This window comes from Aquila chrysaetos, chromosome 12 (genome assembly GCF_900496995.4).
Source record: "Aquila chrysaetos chrysaetos chromosome 12, bAquChr1.4, whole genome shotgun sequence".
In the NCBI taxonomy this organism is placed as follows: domain Eukaryota; kingdom Metazoa; phylum Chordata; class Aves; order Accipitriformes; family Accipitridae; genus Aquila; species Aquila chrysaetos.
The window spans coordinates 619,239-634,218 of NC_044015.1; the positions used below are offsets into that span (position 1 = coordinate 619,239).

General features: G+C 59.3%; 2 protein-coding genes across 2 annotated transcripts in view; one reads left to right on the top strand and one right to left on the bottom strand.

The window, feature by feature from the left end:
* WDR18 (WD repeat domain 18) lies at nt 1–13,190 on the top strand. The gene is made up of 10 exons (XM_030032679.2): nt 1–236; nt 1,750–1,860; nt 3,451–3,584; nt 4,149–4,290; nt 6,013–6,156; nt 6,378–6,442; nt 6,556–6,680; nt 10,202–10,368; nt 11,718–11,786; nt 12,076–13,190. The coding sequence occupies exons 1-10, from the start codon at nt 27–29 to the stop codon at nt 12,205–12,207; spliced, it is 1,299 nt and encodes a 432-aa protein (XP_029888539.1). The 5' UTR covers nt 1–26; the 3' UTR covers nt 12,208–13,190.
* Nucleotides 10,599–14,980, bottom strand: part of TMEM259 (transmembrane protein 259) — a 26,157-nt gene continuing 21,775 nt past the window's right edge. Inside the window, exon 12 of the transcript XR_003925999.2 lies at nt 10,599–10,609. The gene's annotated coding sequence lies outside the window, so the exon portion shown is untranslated. The remainder of the gene's footprint in view (nt 10,610–14,980) is intronic.

Here is a 14,980-nt window from a genome sequence, read left to right on the forward strand (position 1 = left end):
CTCTCTGGCCCTGGCGGACCGCGAAGATGGCGGCGCCCATGGAGGTGGCGCTGGTGTCGGACGCCGCCGGGCCTCTCTGCAACTGCTCCGTCTGGGAGCTGCACTCGGGCTCTGCCCTGCCCGGCTACCGCGGCGGCAACAGCGGGCCCCGCGGGCTGGCGCTGCTGGGCGGCGAGCACCTGCTGGGGGCCCAGCTCGGCAAGAGCTACATCAACGTCTGGGAGCTCCAGAGGAAGGTACCGGCGCGGCGGGCGGGACCGGGAGGCCTCGGCTCGAGGGGCGCCCCCGTGCCCCGCGGAGGGATCCCCCGTCCCTGTGGGGATGCGCCAGGCCCCCCCCCCCCGTCCCTGGAGAACTCCCGTCTCTGTGGCGAGGGCCCCTCTCTCCGTGGGAGACCCCCAGTCTCTATGGTTGGACCCCCCCCATCATGGCCCCTCTCTCCGTAGAGACCCCCGGTCTCTATGGTCAGGCCCCCCCCCACCATGGCCCCTCTCTCCGTAGAGACCCCCGGTCTCTCTGTGTTCAGCCCCCCAGCCCCCCCCCCCCCCCGATAACGACCCCCGTCACCACAGACTGATGCCCGACATCCCTCTCACCGCAGAGACCCTCCAGGGATGCTCCTGAGCCCCCCGTCTCCTGCCAGCAGCCCCCTCCCTGCCTTGGCCTCCCCCACGCGGTGATGGATCCCATAAGGCCCAGCTCCCTCCCTGGGGGTCTCGGCCTATCGGGAACCACCAGGAAAGATGTTTTCTGCAGGAGGAATCGGCTGTCGGGCTCCTCTCCGGACTGGTGTCTCCACAGCCGTGCCCCCCACACCTCCCCTTCCCGAGTCTGGAAATGAGCCTCACGGCTCCCAGGGCTGCCCAGGAACCCGACCGTCCCCATCGAGGGGGAGCCTGGGGGGATGCGGGCACCCCGAGGCTGGGCCCCCTTCGCCTGAAGCCTCCCATCACCTCGGTCCGTTCTCTGTCCCTTCCAGCCTAAACGCAGCTGGACAAACATCACCCGTCCCTACATGGCCATACCCCATCCTCGTCCTGCTAGCTGCATCCCGCTTGTACTTAAACTAGGGCAAGACGGTGGCAAATACAGCCGTAACCTCTCCATTCCCTGTTGTTCACCTCCGCAGAAAGCAGCAGCAGCCCATCAGTTTCAGCACACGCAGCCCCTTCGCTGCCACATCTCAGGGTCTGTTTTTTCCAGTTCCCCTGAGCTGCAAGGAGCTGCTCTCAGACCCACTGCTTGCTCTTCCGGGCTGTGAGCTCCCATCATCTTTATTTTTTATCAATGTTATTTTGCTGTAATCTTCTGAGCCTGTTTTCTGCTGAATCTCCAGGGTTCCCCAGCTTTGGAGCATAACTGCATCCAGATCCCTTGCGTTTTGGTACCCCTCCTGCTGCCTGTCGCTGGAGCTTGGAAGAGGGTGGAGGGGAATTTACCTTTTCCCTGTGGGGCTAAACACGAAGCAACTGCAGCAAAACCAGCAAAACGCAGAGCAATGCGATGCGATTTGTACAGATGGACGGTGGTCCTCCATCATCTTCCTCTTTGGCATTGAATCTCCGAAGCGCAGCAGTGCTGTTGTGGGTTGAGGGCATGGCTCAAACACAGACAGCCACAGCACATCAGACGCTGCCTGAGCTGCCTCTTCTCCCATGGGCCGATCTCAACTGAACCAGGGTCTTGTTTCTCTCTCCCTCCCATACTCCAGCCCGTACTCAACAGCCACTCTGGTCTTTCTGCCCCCAGGACCAGCTCCAGCAGAAGATCATATGCCCTGGGCCAGTGACCTGCCTGACGGCTTCTCCCAATGGGCTCTACATCTTGGCTGGGGTTGCTGAGAGCATCTACCTGTGGGAGGTAAGGGGGCTGCCAGCTGGCACAGGGAATGGGGATGTAGAGGTTCGCGTCCTGTACAGTTAGTGAGTGGCCCCGTCCCGTCAGGAGTCGGTAAATCCACATTATCTGGGCTCCACAGTGGGGCGAAGGCTGTGCTGCGTCATGTATGTTACAGCTGTCCTGGTGCGGTCTGAGCTCCCCGTTGCCCCGAGGGGCTGGGGCTGGCTGCTTGGTGGCCTCCACGGGCGTGCAGACTGTGGGGCAGCTTGTCAAAGCAGGGGGGAAGAAATTGTGGTGGGAGGTGCTGAGTGAGGCTTAGGTCTGTTCTTTCCTTCTCTTTCCAAGCTGCTACAGATGCCTTAGGGGTCAGGCGTTGCTCCCTCGAAGCAGAAACACAGGACCTAGTTTTCCTTTAGCACTTCTTCCATGTTTTAGCCTAGTATTTGCATGTGACTTGTGATCTGGATGTCTGCAGAGACTGCTGTGCTCTGGTCATCATTCTTCTGTTTTTAATTAGCGGTGTATTTACGTGGGGATTACACTGCATTCTAAGCACTCCACCAAGCAAATAAAAGAACAAGCTTGTTGTGAGCCCTGGGATTAAACACCGAGATGTCTAACCTGGAAAGCTCTCCATCCTGGGGGATGTTTCTGAGCCTTGTTATGTGGGTGGCTCTATCTTAATTCATCAGATTTTTCTTTTAAAAATGTGACTGTGGCAACTTTAGAAAAAAAGCCTTCACAAGGAATGCTGGGCTGAGACTGCAGCGAGTGGGAGTTACTCACTCGTGATGCTCTGAGCTGGTCCCTGCTCTGCTTCATCTGCAGAACATGGCCCTTTCTGTCTGTCCCCAGCTAGCCTTGCCTTGCAAACGCTTCCGAGCATCTGCCTGGAGTGGGTGACGGCACTCTCCTTCTGGCAGAGGGAACAGGCATGTTAGAGAGGCTGCGTGGAAACCATCGTAGAGCTGGAAATCGGCCCAAGAGACCTAGTTTTGTGCCTTCTCTGTGAAAGCACTTGTTCTCCATTGAATTGCAGTTTGGTTTTATTTTTAGGTGTAATTCAGACAATGAGAGGGAGTCGATTCTGTTCTTTTATGCAGGACTCCCTCGCTGCCTCCTTAGTTCCCTCCCCATCTGCAGTGTTGCCTTTTAACAAGAAAAGCTCCGGGTTTAGGGAACTCCATGTCCACCCTAAAGCCTCTGCTGGCCCGAGACCATGCAGCTGTGCTGAAGTACAGCAACCCCTGGAGTGGCATGCAGCCTCCTGCGGCTTTTGTGGCGCCCGCAGCCATTCCATTAGGTGTTGTGGGAGGTTGGAAGAAGCCGTCAAACTAATATTAACAGTAAACAGGAAATCTTTACTGCACGTTTGTGTCTTGACCAGAGAAAGGGCACTGGCTTCACTAGGTTCCAGAGTTAACATGGGCACAACCTCTTCAAACTGTCTTCTGCTGTATTTACCTTTTTGTAAATACACAGCAACACCCACCTGGCGATGGAGCTGCAGGTGCTGCTGCACCCACAACTGTTGAGGGCAGAGTGCTATCTTATTCCGGGGCATCTCAGTGCTTCTTTCTTAATATTCTCCTGCCCTTTCCCTTGCTCTAGGTCTCCAACGGGAACCTCCTAGCCATCCTGAACCGACACTACCAGGACCTCACATGCCTTTGCTTTACTGACGACAGCAGCCACTTTCTCTCCGGGGCAAAGGACTGTCTGGCCCTGGTGTGGAACCTTTACAGGTAATGGTGGCCTGTGGGGAGGTCTTGACCCATTTGTATGGGGGACAGGGAGCATCTGGGTGAGGAATATTAGAATAAGAGATCAGCCACCACTTCTCAGAGGCGGAATCAACTCTAACTAAGCTTGCGTGTCTAAGCTGTTTGTAAAGCCTGCTGGTGATGATGAGTCTGTGCCCTCCTTAGGTGGCTGTTCCGCTGCTGTCATCCTCGCTGCCAGAGGGGTTTTTCCTAGCGTCTCCTCTGGGTTTCCCAAGCTGTGGCATATGGCTCTGACTTCTTTTCCCTGCTTGACACAGAGTGGATTGTGCCCTTTCCCTGCTAATGGCAGTGGAGGTCTCTGTCCCCTGTGGGATGGGGAGCTCAGTAGCAGCCCTTGTCCTCAGTATCACAGGTGCTGTGGCCGCTGATGGCTTCTGTGTCCTGCTTGGTCTTTGCAGCCAGGAGAGCCATTCCAGAGGAAGAAGAGCCTTGGCCAGCAATCCTCAGAGCCGCTTTGCTCTGGCATCCCCAGCATTGCTCTTGCTGACCTGCCATGCCAACTCGTCTCTCTGTTCTCCCCTACAGCGTGCTGCAGGCAGAGCCCTCCCAGATCCCTGACCCTCGCCATGTGTGGTCCCGACACAGCCTCCCTATCACGGACTTGTGCTGTGGCTTTGGAGGGCCCTTGGCCCGAGCTGCCACAGCCTCCCTTGACCAGACAGCGAAGGTAAGGCTTGGCTCTGTCCTGCTGAACAAGAGTCCCAGAGGTGTGCAAGCCCCACAGGGTTAAAGCAGAGTTTCTGCTGGGCTGCAGCAAAGCTGTCCATGAGGGTTGCAGTAGCTGAATTTCTTGGCTGTCTCTGTGATGAGTCAGAGCTGCCAGACCTAATGGGCTTTGCCTCTCCAAACACCAGCAGTTTCTCTGCACCTGCCCTCGGGCTGGACCTCTGCGCGCTTTGCAGTCCCTCTTCTCCTGGGGAATGTTGGGGTCAGCTCCTCTGATTTCCCTTGCTGATGTCCTTTAGTCTCAAAGGGCAGGGAGCAGAGCAGGCTGGAAGCTGCAGCCTGCTCCTCCTGCCCTGTGTGGAGGGGTCTGCCCTGGGGGCAGGACAGGCACTGGAGGGGGTTGAGGGCCGTTGTGGAGCTGCCTGGGAAAATTGTCTCACGGTCACAAAGAGGCTGATCCTGGGTTCTGCCATGGTTATGCCTTGGACTCGGTTTCCCCAACCGTAGCAAGGAGGGGATGCTGGTACCAGCTGCCAGCTTGCTGCTGGGCAGGTGCTGATAAGCAGCAGTGTGTTCTTCCAATCCTTCCAATTTAGGCCCCTAATTCTCCTTGTGGTGGGTTGACCCTGGTTGGACGCCAGGTGCCCACCAGAGCTGTTCTATCACTCCCCCCCTCAGCTGGACAGGGGAGAGAAAATATAAGGAAGGGCTCATGAGTTGAGATAAGGACAGGGAGAGATCACTCACTAATTACCATCACGGGCAAAACAGACTTGACTTGGGGAAAATTAACTTAGTTTATTATCAATCGACCAGAGTAGGGTAGTGAGAAATAAACCCAAATCTTAAAGCACCTTCCCCCCACCCCTCCCTTCTTCCTGGGCACAGATTCACTCCTGGTTTTCTACACCTCCTCCCCCCACAGTGGCACAGGGGGACGGGGAATAGGGGTTGGGGTCAGTTCATCACACGTCTCTGCCGCTCCTTCCTCCTCAGGGGCAAGACTCTGCACTCTTCCCCTGCTCCAGCGTGGGGTCCCTCCCATGGGAGACAGTTCTCCATGAACTGCTCCATCATGGGTCCCTTCCACGGGGTGCAGTCCTTCAGGACCACACTGCTCCAGCATGGGTCCCCTGTGGAGTCACAAGTCCTGCCAGAAAACCTGCTCCAGCGTGGGCTTCTCTCTCCACGGGTCCTGCCAGGAGCCTGCTCCAGAGCCGGCTTCCCTCAGGGTCACAGCCTCCTTTGGGCATCCACCTGCTCCGGCGTGGCATCCTCCCCGGGCTGCAGGTGGATATCTGCTCCACCGTGGACCTCCCTGGGTTGCCAGGGGACAGCCTGCCTCACGATGGTCTTCCCCACGGGCTGCAGGGGAATCTCTGCTCCGGTGCCTGGAGCACCTCCTCCCCCTCCTTCTTCACTGACCTTGGTGTCTGCAGGGCTGTTTCTCTCACGTGTTCTCACTCCTCTCTCTGGCTGCAGCTTCTGTGCTGCAGCAACATTTTTTCCCTTCTTAAATATGTTATCTCAGAGGCACTACCACTGTCGCTGATGGGCTCGGCCTTGACCAGCAGCGGGTCTGTCTTGGAGCCGGCTGGCATTGTCTCTGTTGGACATAGGGGAAGCTTCTAGCAGCTTCTCACAGAAGCCACCCCTGTAGCCCGCCCCGCTACCAAAACCTTGCCATGCAAACCCAATACACTCCTGTACCCTCTCACTCCAGCTCTGGGAAATCTCATCTGGGGAGCTCCTGCTTTCTGTCCTCTTCGATGTGGGGATCATGGCTGTGACTCTTGACCTCTCCGAGTATCACATGTTCTGCGGCGGCATGGATGGATCCATCTTCCAGGTTGACCTCTGTGCTTGGGTGAGTGTGTGGGGCTGCAGATCTGCTCGATGCTGCCCTTGATGTAGCACCTTGAGCCACTGTCACCTCCCTGTGTATGTGACTGGTGTGACCTGCCAGGGCATGGGAGGGCCTGGGTTCCCCTGTATCTCCTCTGCTCCCTCCAGACACAGTGATGAACCTGCTGGCTTCAGTCTTCCTGAATTTAAACGCTCTCTCCCTTCCTTCCTTCATTTCTGCAGCCGGTCCAGAGAGACCGGACCTTCCAGACAGAGCGGGAGAACGGGAAGGTCTTCAAAGGGCACAGGTGAGGGACCAGACATACCTGGCAAACACTTCATTGGCCCCGTCTGCCCACCTCACCACTTTCTGGCACTCCTTGGGTCATCCTGAGTTTAAACATCCTCTTCCTCATTCCAGGAACCAGGTGACATGTCTGTCGGTCTCCACGGATGGCAGCCTGCTGCTTTCCGGCTCACACGACGAAACTGTCCGGCTGTGGGACATCCAAAGCAAGCAGTGCCTGAAGACGATGAATCACAAAGGTAGGCATGCCCTTATCTCCGGGATCCTTTCCTCCTCAACTGCCAAAGGCCGCTGCTGTCTCACTTCTGCTGCTCTGACGCCACCCTGGGCACTTAAGGCATTTCTCTGCTACTTGCTTCACACCTCCAGGAAGGGTAGAGGCATTAGAAGGACGCCTCAGCTGTCTGGAGTAATGTTTTGACCTTGCCGATGTCTGTTAACAACCCCCCTGTGCACTGTCAGGGAGTGAGTCATAGATTTCACCTTGTCACTGAGGACATCCAGGATCTTCTTCCTTGTTTTCCAAAGGGAGCAGTTGCCCCACACACACCCTGACGCCTGGGGAGGCTGTGAGAGGGGGAGGATGTGTCTGGAGAAGAGGCTGTCTCTGTGACCCCAGCAACGAGCACCTGTGAGCTCATTAGGCCTGAAGTGAATCCGATATAAGCAGTCGTCTGGGATTTCAGTCTAATGGCTCTGATAAACCATGCAAACAAATCTTTACAGGCTCAGATTGGCAATTAGGTGCCTCAGAGCAGTGGACGATTTAGCCCTCCTGTTGCATTTGAGCTGTTGCTAACAGTGGATTTCTTATATGATTGTGGTGGTCTCCAGACTCTTAACACCATTCTTGCTGGTGGGGCTGGCAGCACTGCTCTCCAGGCACTGCCTAAACCCTCCCAGAAGGTGGCGGTGGTGAAAGTCAGACCCTGTTCCTCTGTGATGCTGCCTCTGGACAAAGGTGGGCAAGCTGCTGCCTCAGGGCAGTCGCTGAAAGCCAGGCTGCCTGCAGACCTTTTCCTTCTTTCCTTTTGCTGCCAAGGACCGTTTCTAATGGGGACCTACTGCAGCGCCCATCCAACCTTGCTCCACTAGCATTAGAAGGGTGAAAGCAGACAAAATCGGAGCTGTGTGAGTCATCAGAGGAGGGGGGGGGCCAAGCTTTCACTGCGAGCCAGGCATTAAAACCCTCCTTGAGGCTGTAGGGGAGTGAAGGTGGACACAAGCTCTTCCCATGTGGGGCAGGACCAGGCTGACCATGCTGCTGGGTGCTGGGGCCATGAGGTGCAGGTGCTTTCTGCAGCCTCTGCTGGCTCACTTCTTCTTGTGGGCAGGTATTTGGCTTCCCTGGCAGTCCTGGCACCAGTACCACCCTGTTGCTGCTGCTGTGTGTTTCACCTGAGCCCAGAAGTGGGGTGGGAGCTGTATTGTGGATCAGGAGCTGCCATCCAGGGGAGCCCACCACCAGAGAGCTGTGCCGTAGGTGGAGGGTCCCCACACAGAGCGCAGGCTGCCTGCAGCCTCCCTGCATTGGGAGCTCTGCGGCTCTTCTGTCCCAGTGCTGCCTCTCTTGGGCAGCCCTGCCACCCTGTCTTAGTGAGGCAACGAGTTCCCTGCAGCGCTGCTTTCCAGCGTGTCCCCATCTCCCCTTGGCCTTTCTCGCCGCCTCTCCGAGCAGTGATGTGAGCCTCCCAGCAAGGTCTGTTCCCTGCTGCTGCCCTGCTCACCCCTCCAGCGCGTTCCCTGAGCCTTTCCCTTTCCAAGGCAGAGATGACATGGGCTTTTCTGCCACAGCTGACGTGACAGCAACCTCCAGCCTGGTGTGCTTGGGAGAGCGAGGTCCCTCTGTTCACAGGGCAGAGTGAGTAGCTGGGGGCAAGGCAGAAACCACTGCCCTCCCCACATGATGATGCTGCAAATAGATTGGAGGGGTTGGAGCGTGGCTCAGGGCTCAAGAGGAGCCTGGCTGTGCAGGCAGGACAGATGCAGGGGGCTTTTCCAGCAAGGTTTGCCTGTCCTTGACAGGGGCGGGCAGTGGGGGCAGAGTATGGGCAGGCAGATGGACTTTGAGAAATTGGGCTGCTGCTCTTGGGTAATGAGCTGTGACTGGGCTGGGCAAGGCAGGGCTGCTCCTGGTCACCCAGCATGGCTGGCACTGCTCCAAGGGGAAGCAGGACACCTCTGGGATGAGCCTGTGAGCCAACACTCCCTGATTCTCTTGCCAACACTGCCCCCAAATCCCTCCGGGCCTTGGTTCCCATCCTGTCACACAAGCTCCATCCTTCTCTCTGCAAACACTGTGTGGCACAGACCATGCCCGAGAGCTCATCTGCGCAAGGCCACCCTGGGAATGCTCCAGCCGATCCGACCTGCCGGCAGCTGCCAGTGTTGGAAGGCAGATTATTTATTCTCCCCCAGTTGAGTCCAGTCCCTCTGCCCACACTGGCAGGGTGTCACCCACTGCCTGGTGCCCGAGCTGTCATGACAAGGTGGGCTTGGATGCAAGGTGGGACTTGCATCAGCACTGGGGCCTGAGAGCAGCTGGGGGGGTCTGCGCCTGGATAGTGACCAGTTTTGGGCATCTGTGCACTAGTGCATGAGATTTTCTTCTCTCTGCCTTTCTTGTCCCTTCCTTTCAAATTGCTTCTCAAATTGCCAGTGAACCAACAGCGATAATCTCACTAATGGATACTTTCATAAGCAGCAGCAAACGTCTTCAAGGAGGAAGAGTAAAACAAATGGTTTGTTACAGCAAAGTGTTGGCAAAGAGCAGCTTCGGGGCCAGCCTGGGACTGCTGGCAGAGCAGCTTCTGGGCCGAGTATTTGGTGGAGCCTTTTGTTTGCCAGTGGGATCCAGCCTTGGATCCCGGGAGGGTCAGGCTTCGGAGCAGGCTCTGGTCAAGCTGGAGGGGGAGATGATGGTGAGGGGAGCCCTTGCCTGCATCAGAGGTGCTTTTGTCCGTCTCCTCTGCAGAGACCGAAAGCCTCGGGCGGCTCTGACCCCTCCCCAGGGCTCCCTCCCTTATCCTGCACCTTTCCCTGCTGCCTTTGGTGGGGACGCTGGGCGGGCGCTGCAGCAGCCTGCCTCCCCTCAGGTGCATCTGGATCCTTTTAACCTTTCCCTTCGTGCTGTCAAGTTTGGCCAGGGGAAGATGGATGGTTGGGGATTTATTAGCAGTGACCGAGCTGCTCTGCTTGCACACAAGCCCACTGGCTGCTGGAGGTGTGCTGCAGGCAGTGCGGGGGGCTTTGGGGGGCTGGGGGGTCACTGTGTCTGATGGGGAAAGGTTTGGGGTGGGGGGGGGCAGCGGTGGGAGTTTGCCAGCAAGCATGAGTTCAGAAGGGGGAGCAAAGGGGGCTGCTGACAGAAAGCAGCAGCCTGTGTGGGTAAATGCAGTAATTAAAGCGTTCATTAGCTCTGCCAAATGAGAGTGTGTGATAGATCATTGCAGGAGACAGCTGCGAGAGCGGCAGCTGCTGATGGATGGCTGGCTCTGCAGAGGATGGCCAGGCCGCCCCGCTCCTCCCCGTGCTGCCTGCCGGGCCCGGGGTGCAGAGCCACGTCCCCACTCTCCACTGCCAAGGACGGGGAGAGGGGCTCTGCCTCTTCCCAGGTGCCGGGGAGGAAGGCAGGAGTACTGGCAGCTGCCTGCGCTGCAGGTCGTACTCTCTGTTCTCGGGGCTGCCGGCGGCACCAGGCAAGAGGCAGACTCACCGGAGGGGAAAATCCGACCCATCCCCTCCTCTTGTCCCATCCCAGGTCCGGTTACAAATGCCTTCATAGTGCTGGCCCCAGCCAACATGTTCAACCCGGACGGGAAACCCAGCGTGCCTCTCCCCAAATTCAGCAAACACCTCCATGGCACCGAAAGCAACGATGAGCAGGGGAGCGAGGGAGTGACGCTGCGCCTCGGGCTCCACCAGCAGGTACTGGGGATGAGCACGCTGCTGGGGAGGGGGAGTCGGAGGTCGTGTCGGGGGTTTGTGCTGGAGGGTGCAAAATTTCTCCTCCAGCCAGAGCAGCGTCGGTGGCCAGTCCGCGCTGATCCACTGCTGATGGGCAGCAGCTCCACGGCCTGTTCAGATCTTCCCCCGTGCTGCTAAACTTCCCCAAGTGTCGTTTTTTAAAGCAGTGGAATTGCCCAATTAACTGGCTTGCGGTGGGAGCCTTGCAGGCAGGCTCCTCCCTTGCTCTCGGCTGTGTCTGGGGAAGAGGAACCCCTGGACCGAGGTCTCCAAATGGAGGAGGGTCCTGGCTGGGGTGCAGGGTGGTGTCCCTTTGAAATCACCCCAGTGTCAGTCGTGGCGGGTGGGGGGGTCTGGAGATCATTGGAGCTCTGCAGCTCTGCCCTGCCCAAAGTCGTGCCCAAAGTCAGGAGCCCCCCACGCAGCGTCTTTGCCTCTTTCTCCCAGAGGCTGTTCCCCCTCCGCCAACGCCCTTCTCCAGCCTGGTGAAACCTGTTCCTCCTCCCTTGCACTCCCCTCGCTGTCCTGGCTGTTGCAGTCATTTGTCCTCCCAGCCTTGTGCCACGGCGTGGGCTGGCTCTGCCGTCCCACCACTGCTGTCCCTCGGTCCCCGAGCGGCTGTCCCCAGGCAGGGGGGGGTATGCTGCACCATCTATGATCACAGGCTCGCCGTGTGCCGTGCCGGTCCATCCCCTGGTCTCTCTGCGGGTGGTCCCAGAGCTTCTCTCCTCTGTCAGCATCTGTCCCCAGGCGAGTGACAGTCCTGCCACGGCTGATGGATGAGCTCCATGTCGGGGAGGTGGCAGCCGGTCCAGGAGGTGCTGTTTGCCCGCTGCTGCTCAGCAGAGGGGACGGCACACCGGTGATGCAGGGCCAGCTCAGGTGCTGCTCTGCAGATGTCAGTCCCGCAGTCAGTCGGGCTCCTCCGCTCGCAGCACGGTGCCGAGGAGAGCAGCCTGCGGCGTGGCGAGCCCAGTGCTTCCCCCTGCCCAGGCAAAGCGCTCTGTCCCTGCTGGGAGAGGAGCTTGGCAGACCCCTGCACAAGGCACTCTCGAGGGGGCTGTTTTGGGACTCCCATCCCTGCCCGGACCTGTGCACAGGCCTTCCATTTTGGAAAGGGGCCGCAGCTCCAGCCAGGCTCTGCTGATGCCGCAGAGTTGGCCGTACCCCTCTGGAGTCTGCTCAGTTTCTGCTTTGTCTTGTGGGGCCGGGGAGGGTTTCTTCGCCTTCTCCAGTGGGGAACCCTGCCCAGGGGCGTTGGGAGAGGGCCCAGGTCTTCCGTATTGATCACTCCTGTCTGGTCCCTGCAGGAGTCTGGGGAGAGCTACCTGGAGAAGGCTGAGAAGATGTACTCGCAGATGTACTCAACAAGGGAAAAGGTGAGAGCTGCTCCGAGACGAGGGAATTGTGTCCTTCTGGTACGGAGCCCTTGGGAGGGTTCTCTGTTCAGCTGAACCGGTTCTTAGGGCCCTGTGCAAGTTGGGGAGGAATGAGCCCTGGAATTTGCTGATGGTGTAGGCAGGAGGGGCTGCGGTTTGAGTAGGAGATGGAGGAGGGAGAGGACAAAAGGGTTGGGGATTTGCTGCTGTTGAGGGGAGCACCAGCCTCCACTTGCCAGAGGTGAGACTCGGGTGCCTGATGCTTTTCTGTTGCGTTTTTCTGTCACAGAACCTGGTAGGAGACCAGGAGCATCTGACGATCCAGGTGAGCGAGCTGGAAGAGGAGGTGAGCACCCTCCGGAAAATCAACAAGAACCTCTTTGACTTCTCTGCTCGCATCATCACCAAACCAGCCAAATGAAGAGGCACCCCCTGCCCTCACACCCCTCTGCCTCTCCCTGCCCAGCTCCTGGGGAAGAACCAGCCCGCCCTCGGGCACCTGCACACGCAGACGTGCAAGCACGCCTGGCTCGCGTCCTCGCCAGCACCTGTCACACGGCGCACGCCGGAGCATTTGCCTGCTCGGTCTGGCGTCCGATGACACGGGACTGAGACAAGCGCGGGGGCTGCAGGGCTGCTGCGTGTGGGACAACACAGGGACCGTTTTCACCCCGATTTGCTGCTCGGTGCCGGCGGGGGCAGACTCGGGGCGGCCGGCTGCGGGAGGAGCGTCGCCGGCTCCGAGAGAGGGGTTCAGGACGCAGCTCCAGCTCTTTCCCCTTCTCTTCCCCTGGCCCTTTTTTGTTTCTTTTCGTTACTTGACCCTGCAGTGCAGACAGAAAAGTGTTTTTCTCTTAATACCGGTTTGAGATTGGATTTTGGAGACCCCTTCTGCTCATCCTGCCCTGGGAAATGCTGCTCGCTATTGCCGGACCCCTCACAGCCGGGATCCCGCTGTGGGCTTGTTCCGCTCTCGTGACAGCGGGGCCTGAGCAGCTCCTGCTCCTGGGGCGTGCCCAGGGGCAGCGTAGGTGCTGTGGGGGACAGACGGGGGGGGGGGGGGGGGTCCCTGGGGTACCAAGCCTGAAGACGGGACTCCCGCACTGCCCCATCCATCCTCCTGGTCCGGCGGGCAGGGGGCTGTGGGGGGTGTCCCTGGGCTCAGAGTGTGGGTGGTGGTTTCGGGGTGCGGGGCTGACTCCTTCGGGGAGAGGCGGGGGGGGCCAGCAAGGTGCTATTTCCAGTCTCGTAAGTTGACAATTTATATATATTTGGATCCAGCTACTTTGTTTTCACGGTGTTCTGGGGAATCGGCCTTTTGTATTGTCACGAGCATGGCAGCGGGGGTTGTGGGTTTTGTTTAGGTTTATTTTTTACATAAAAGATTTGTTTTTTATAGTGAAAGATGCCTGAGGTTTTTCTTTAACACCCTGCTGCTGGCCACAGATCTCGATAACCCACCACCGCTTCCCCAGCAGCACTGTCAGCAGGGAGGCGATTCCTTGTCCGAGGGAAGCCGTGCTGCTGCTCGGTCGTCTTTGCCCCGCAGGTCCCTCCCCGTCCCCACGAGGCTTTGCCTCGCGGCCCATGGGGATGGAAGGGGGTCCCCTGGATCTTGGGGACCACGGCCATCCCCATGTGCACCCACCAGACCGGCCTGCTTAATACACCAGAAGTAAGCGCAGTTGATTTAAAGTGCACTTTAATAACAGAAGCATCGGTGCAGACCACGCTCCTGCCAGCGTGCTCAGATAATGCTTTTAGCTTAATAAGTGGCGATTCTCTTGTCTTTTGCTCCCCACCTCCCTCCTGACAGTTTGGATCAACGTTAATCGGCTGCATCAGGGAGCGTCAGCCTGAGCCAGGGGCTGCTCTGGGGGCTGCGGTGGGAGCGTGTCCCTGCCGCAGGGAGAGCCCCAAGGCCCCCCCCAGGACGGCAGCAGCCTGTACCCTGCCAAGCCCAGACTGGAGCCTTCCCTCCCAGTTGTCCCACGCTCCCTCCCAGTTCCCCCAGTTGGGATTCGGGTTGGGGTGCTGTGCTTGGGCAGAGCTGGAGGGAGGATGGGGCTTCCCTGTGAGCCCCCTCCTGCACTGCACCCAGGGAGAGGCTGGGGCTTGCGGGGTCTATTTCATGCCAAGAGCCTGTTGGACCCCCCCTCCCCAGCTCCTGCCTGGGGCGGTGGGTGCTGCTCCACTTTTACCCCTGGGGGAAGGAGCTGCTGGGGGGCCCCGTGGTTGGGACCCTGTTTCGGGGGGGGACCAACACCCCTGGACAAGGGGCCACCAGCGCTGCCCGTGCCCTGGCAGGATTTGCTCTGACAGCCTCCCCCCTCGGGGCCCATCTCCGCAAGGGGAATTCATTAGCTGTGACTCATTAAATTTGTCTGGTGATCGATTATTTTTTGCCAGCTGGTATTTGGCTCCATTGCTTGCTTTCTTTTTCTTATTAATTTAGTAGAGGCTCTCTGTCTCCCTGGCAGCTGATGTTTGTGCTCCTGGGGGTGAGGAGCCCCTGGGCTGGGCTGGGCCCCCGTTTCCTTGGTGTGGATGAGGAGGGTGACCCCGCTTTCCCTCCCTGCGGAGGAAGGCTGCGAAGCTGCTGCGTGTCAGCCGTTCGCCCCTTCCCCACGCAGCGGGACGGGCCCTGCAGCCCCAGGACCCCTCAAATTATTCAAGGCTGCCTCTCTGATTGCGGAGGGATGGAGGGGTCCGGTGGTGGCCTTTACCGGGGGCGGGGGTTTACGGCTCCGAGCCTGGCTCAGGAGCCGCCCTGAGGGGCTTTATCCCAGCCCAGGCGGTGGCGGGGAGCGCTGGCACTGCCGTCCGTGAGCGCCCGGCCGGAGGAGGAGGAGGAAGAGGAAGAGGAAGGTGCCGGTGGTCCAACGGCAGCCGGGACCCCCCGGGGAAGAGCGGGGGGTTCCTGTGCCGGGGCACCCCGCGGTCGCAGCCCCTCGCACGGCAGCACCGGGCGGGCGGGGAGGGAGGGGGGGGGAGGTGGGCTGCGGGCGGCCCCTGCCGCTGCGGGGGCCGTTCCCGGCGGGACCCACCGCGCACCGGGGCCGGGCGGGGGCCGCCCCGGACCCTCCCGCTCGGTTCCGTGGACGGGGCGCTGCCCGCGGGGCCCCCGCCGGTTCTCCGCCCGCACGGGCGGACCGCGGAGCCGGGCGGGGTCCGCGCCCCGCCCGCCGGGAGCC

What these genes read in the sequence shown, in the direction of transcription:
- WDR18 (XM_030032679.2), top strand. Translation starts at nt 27, where the DNA reads ATGGCGGCGCCCATGGAGGTGGCGCTGGTGTCGGACGCCGCCGGGCCT. An exon ending in CCCTTGACCAGACAGCGAAG is followed by an intron (nt 4,291 to 6,012) that starts GTAAGGCTTGGC and finishes CTCTCACTCCAG; the next exon opens with CTCTGGGAAATCTCATCTGG. An exon ending in GAAGACGATGAATCACAAAG is followed by an intron (nt 6,681 to 10,201) that starts GTAGGCATGCCC and finishes GTCCCATCCCAG; the next exon opens with GTCCGGTTACAAATGCCTTC.